The following is a 4,927-nucleotide window of genomic DNA, read 5'->3' on the forward strand; positions in this document are numbered from 1 at the left end:
GTTTTAGATTTGTTATGTAATTGATGGACTTGACTATGTCACTATAACTTTTAGATACTTTTATGTGCTACTTTTATGTGCTACTATGTCTTAACCTCGTTCACAATTAAATACCGAGCTTGTATCCAATTGTCTTGCCCACCTAATAAATTAAACAACAAAATTTTAAGTAAAATCATTGGAATATAATGTGATAGATACTTTATGCAAAGGCTTACCTAAGAAAAAGTCTGCAACACATCGAAATCCACAATTCCCGTCACCCATTACATTGTTCCAATCCTCCACAAATGGTTTGATGATATCGGGAAGCCCATAAAGGTAAGGAAAATCTGAAATGTCTCTTCCTCCTGATGAATAACGAATTATTAATTTTGTAGTTAACATAAACATCAAAGTATAGCAAAATAAACAAAAAATTACAAAAACATAGAGTACCCTTACCTCGACCTCCACTACGACCACCATCACCGCGTCCCCCATTACGACCACGACGCCCACGAGTACCACGTGTATACTCCCATACACTACGATTACGTCGTGTACTAATTGATTGTGGTCTCCCTCTAGTAGTTGTGTTCCTAGGCGGCTCATTAACATCAAATTGATCGGAATGGAGATGTTCATCTATTAGGCGAGATACAGAACGCATGATTGTCGGGTCACTTCTACTCACTTCACGCACAAGACTCTCAAAAAATCGACTGTCCTGTGACTGATGACCGGGGTCATCCAATGGAGTCGGAACACAACCATCCTCACCAATCACTAGTGTCCTATAAAAGGGGTGCACTTGGTCTAAGTAGAAGTATGTCCCCGAATCAATGGCACGACGTATATCACATGCACAAGGAATATGATGAGTCGTCTTATAAACACATCCACACCGAACATTCACCTCATGACTTAACTATCTCATTCTTTTCTTCTCATTCACCAACAACAACATACAATGGTGGGAGGTACGTCCATTAAGATGTTGTAATGGCATAACATCATATATCCGCCCATGACTGCGTCGACTGCGCTCAAGTGATTGCTTAATCTGTGTGACCTGATCTTCAATTGCCTTGTTTACCTTGTCCCATACAGAATCGAGAGAACCAGTTGAAGTTTCCAACCACCCCTTCAAAGATGAATGTGCACTTTCCACTCTACAATTGGTGACATTGCCAAAGTGAAGCACACCATTGGTCCAAAATTTCACAAATTTCTCCTTATAATTGTTTAACCAAGTGTCCTTCACATAAGAAATCACAGCAGGAAATGCTACATAAGATTCCTCCATCTGCCGAATCGCTCTATTATAATCATCTAATGTGGTGGCATTGAGAATTGGATTCCACCTTGTTAACCTGAAAATTTTTCTTTGATCTTTATTATTCGTTATTTTCTTAACTCTATGCTCTACATCTTTGTTAATATGCCATGTGCATAGTAAATGAGCAGTGTCAGGAAATATTTCCCGAATAGGCGACATCAAACCCAACTCACAATCGGTTATAATAGCCGTAGGCGATACATCACTACCAACCAGCAACTTTAACTTATCTATCACCCATGCATAGCTCACAGCGCTCTCATCCTTCATAAAAGCATACCCGATCAAGAAATTCATGTTGCAAGGAGTAACACCAACGAGCTCCAAAAAAGGCATTTTGTATTTGTTTGTCTTGTAAGTTGAATCAATGTCAATGACCCACGGATACGTGCGTAAGAGCGCTAGAGACGTAGGATGTGCCATAAATACATGAGTCAAAACATTCGTATCCGGGTCAACCAAGCTCCAATGTGTATACTGCGACTCGATACTAAGTTCAAGGAAATATGTAACAACAGCTCGACCATCAGCATCTTCAAGTCTCAACCGATCCCTAAAGTTGTAAATATGTCTACGATTGGGATGATCATCAGGAAACTGATTCCGTACAGCCGCTAAGATATTTTGTGGCTTCACTTTTGCATCGGTCAAGTCACGAACAAGTTGCTTCGCACCCGGACTAAGCTTGCTCATTTGTCGATTGCCTTCTTCATAGACAATTAGCTCATGGTTGTGTTTTCCATATGCATCGGGACCCAAGACAATCTGCCATCCTTCATCATCAGAGACTTTATAACCCTTGATCAAAAACTTGCAACCGCAATGTTGAGTTTTTGTCTTTGGTCGTTGAGCAACACTAAGATCTCTATTTTTCCCCCTATCTCTTGCACCACGATTGCATTTCAAATACAACCATCCGTTAGGGTTGTAAGAAAACACAAGTTGAAATTTGAGTGTTAGTGCAATGTCTTTCGCCCATTGTGACAACTCTCGATACGTTGGAAATAATTGATCGGTCTGAAAATGTGGGTAATAATTTACCCCATCACCGCCAAAATCTTCAATTGGATCCTATAAGAAAGAAAAATACTAAGTTAATTAAAATTAAATTTAACTACAAATTAAATTAAATTCAATTGAAAACAAATATAATTTTTTTTTTTTTTTTGCAAATTTAAACTACTAATTTTTTTTATTAAGCCATAAATTTACTAATTAAATTAAGTGTATTTTGTTATTTTTAATAATTATCAAAAATTAATAAATATAAATTACACGAATTGCTTAAAAAAAAATATATATATATATATAAAGGATCCCGGTCGCATGCTATATGCGACTATACCACGGTGTAGTCGCATATAGCATGCGATTATACCGTGGTATAGTCGCATATAGCATGCGACCGGGCACATCGGAAATTGAAAAAAAAAAGCCCGACATATACCTGACTCGACGGCGTCGACGGTTCATCGTCCCCGCCAAGTGCCTCCGATATGAACGCCGACTGTCGTCGACTCATTTTATATCTCGTGGGTGGTCAAGGTAAAGTCGTGGTGTATGATGGTCAAGGTGGAGTCGTGGTGGTGGACCAGTCAAGGTGAGTGATAGTATGGGTGGTGGAGCTAATGGTGAAGGTGGAGCAAAGGCAAAGTTAGTAATGGTTGGATTGTTATGTAACTTTTAAAATTATAAGGGGCATGAAAGTCATTTAATACTATAACTTGAGTAATTTTATTGTGGCAAATAGCAATTCACTTTTTAAATCTAATTTTTGAGTACTTCCTCCTTATTTTAATACGTAGTAAGTACTCCGTTTTTAAATACTTGCTCCACTTTTCTTTTTCGACCGTTTTTAAATACTTGCTCCGTTTTCTTATTTATAAAGTTTTTATTTAATTAATTTCTCTCACTTAGTGGACCCCACATATATTCTCTCTCTTCCAACTCTCTGCACTACTTTTGCCTTTTACAATTTTTTATTATTCCACCAACCCCACTCCCTCCATATTTTATTACTTTCTCCAATTTCTCCTAAAACTACACGCATAGAGAATTGGAGCAAGTATTTAAAAACGGAGGGAGTAATATAAATTGGCTAGTACATAGTTTTATGTAATTTAATTGACTTAAATAAAATAAGAGATACGTGGGGGTAGTTAAAGTATTACAAAATTATATAATTGTAAAAGAAAGATAGTGGGGGTTATTAGTTTATTTAAAAGTAATGAATATGAGAGAAAAAAAATATATAGTGGGTTTAGATGGGGACTATGAGAGGAGAAAGATACTCCATCCGTTACATATTACTCGCAACAAAGGAATATTTTATGTCTCACAAATAATACCCCTTCGTTGCGAGTAATTCGTAACGGATGAAGTATAATACTCCGTATTTAAATGTAGTTTTTTTTGTCTAAAGAAAGTGTAACATTTATTAAAACATGGAGGGAGTACACGATATGTAGATCCCCACCTCTAAGGTTGTTCGACAATAACTTTTGAATGGTTTTAAAGTATTCCCTTCGTCCCAATAGTAATTGTCTGTTTTCCTAATTAAGGTATCCCAAAATTAATTAGGTAGTGTTTTGCCCAAGTCAAAAAACTAAAAGTTATGGAGTAATCTCAAAAACTACCTAAACGCTAGTCCCAAACACGTGTCTTTTTTTATATTTGTTTCATGTACAATTACCTAGATACCCCCATTTTTAGAGCAAAGTCATTGGTTGCCCAAGCTAATGGTGGTTATCAAATATTTAATACATATCTCTCTCTTCCACTTCATTCATGCCCAATTCCTATACCCAGCTATGTCAATATACTCTCATTGGTTGCCCTAGTCATAAATCTTTTATACATATAAAACGTTAAACAGAATATTAAAAATAACACTATAGGCCAATTATTATAAGACAAGTGGCATACCCTCATCTTTTGCCCACCATTTGCTACAGGTCATGGCCTGGTCATGGCATTTCTCTCTCCGAAAATACTATTTTTTGTATTTTATAATATTATTTCAATTTCTCTCTCTTTATGCTCATTACAAAAGGGCAACGGATGGTTATGCTCTTATAACTTTTAACATATTCCGTACTAAACTTTCCTATATACCCTTTAAAATTTGTGCCCATATGTATTATAGATGTTTTTTCTTTAGTGTCTCGACTAGAAAACCAAGATTTTATTATATGAGACTTCAATTTATTTTGGCAATAGACATTTAATATACTCCGTATATATAATACTTTACTCGTAGATTGTAGAAATTGAATTCGGGTCAAATTTTATGTGATATCGGATTTTAGGTTTATTATGAAACTAATAATTTTTGGTCAAATTTTATGTCAATATCGGATTTTAGGTTTATTATGAAACTAATAATTTTTCTAAACAAAATAGTAATACTAATGAAATGTCAAGCTAACTTGTCCTATATCCTGGCCAAAATACTAAAGCCTTAAAGATGCGCCATGTGTGTTAATTTTTTTATATAGGAGTTGAGGATTTTTTTTTGAGGGGATATAGGAGTTGAGGATTAGTATTACCTTATTATCAAAATATACAAAAATCAGAAATCTGTAATTAGTGTGAACAAAATTAGAG

The 4,927-nt window shown here is 35.6% G+C and overlaps 1 protein-coding gene across 1 annotated transcript; it reads right to left on the minus strand.

Annotated features, from left to right (window-relative positions):
• Nucleotides 1-910: 910 nt before the first annotated feature.
• LOC145628207 (protein FAR1-RELATED SEQUENCE 5-like) lies at nt 911-2,843 on the minus strand. Its single transcript, XM_081680516.1, has 2 exons — nt 2,769-2,843; nt 911-2,392 (listed from the first exon to the last, which is right to left on the minus strand). Exons 1-2 carry the CDS (start codon nt 2,841-2,843, stop codon nt 911-913), a joined length of 1,557 nt encoding a protein of 518 aa, XP_081536642.1.
• Nucleotides 2,844-4,927: the final 2,084 nt, after the last annotated feature.

This window comes from Chenopodium album, chromosome 4, assembly GCF_948465745.1.
Source record: "Chenopodium album chromosome 4, dcCheAlbu1.1, whole genome shotgun sequence".
Lineage (NCBI taxonomy): Eukaryota > Viridiplantae > Streptophyta > Magnoliopsida > Caryophyllales > Amaranthaceae > Chenopodium > Chenopodium album.

Excerpts from the sequence above, each read along its gene's own strand:
- LOC145628207 (XM_081680516.1), bottom strand. The coding sequence starts at position 2,843 with ATGAGTCGACGACAGTCGGCGTTCATATCGGAGGCACTTGGCGGGGAC. Across the intron at positions 2,393-2,768 it reads CGTCGACGCCGTCGAGTCAG|GATCCAATTGAAGATTTTGG; the intron begins GTATATGTCGGG and ends TCTTTCTTATAG.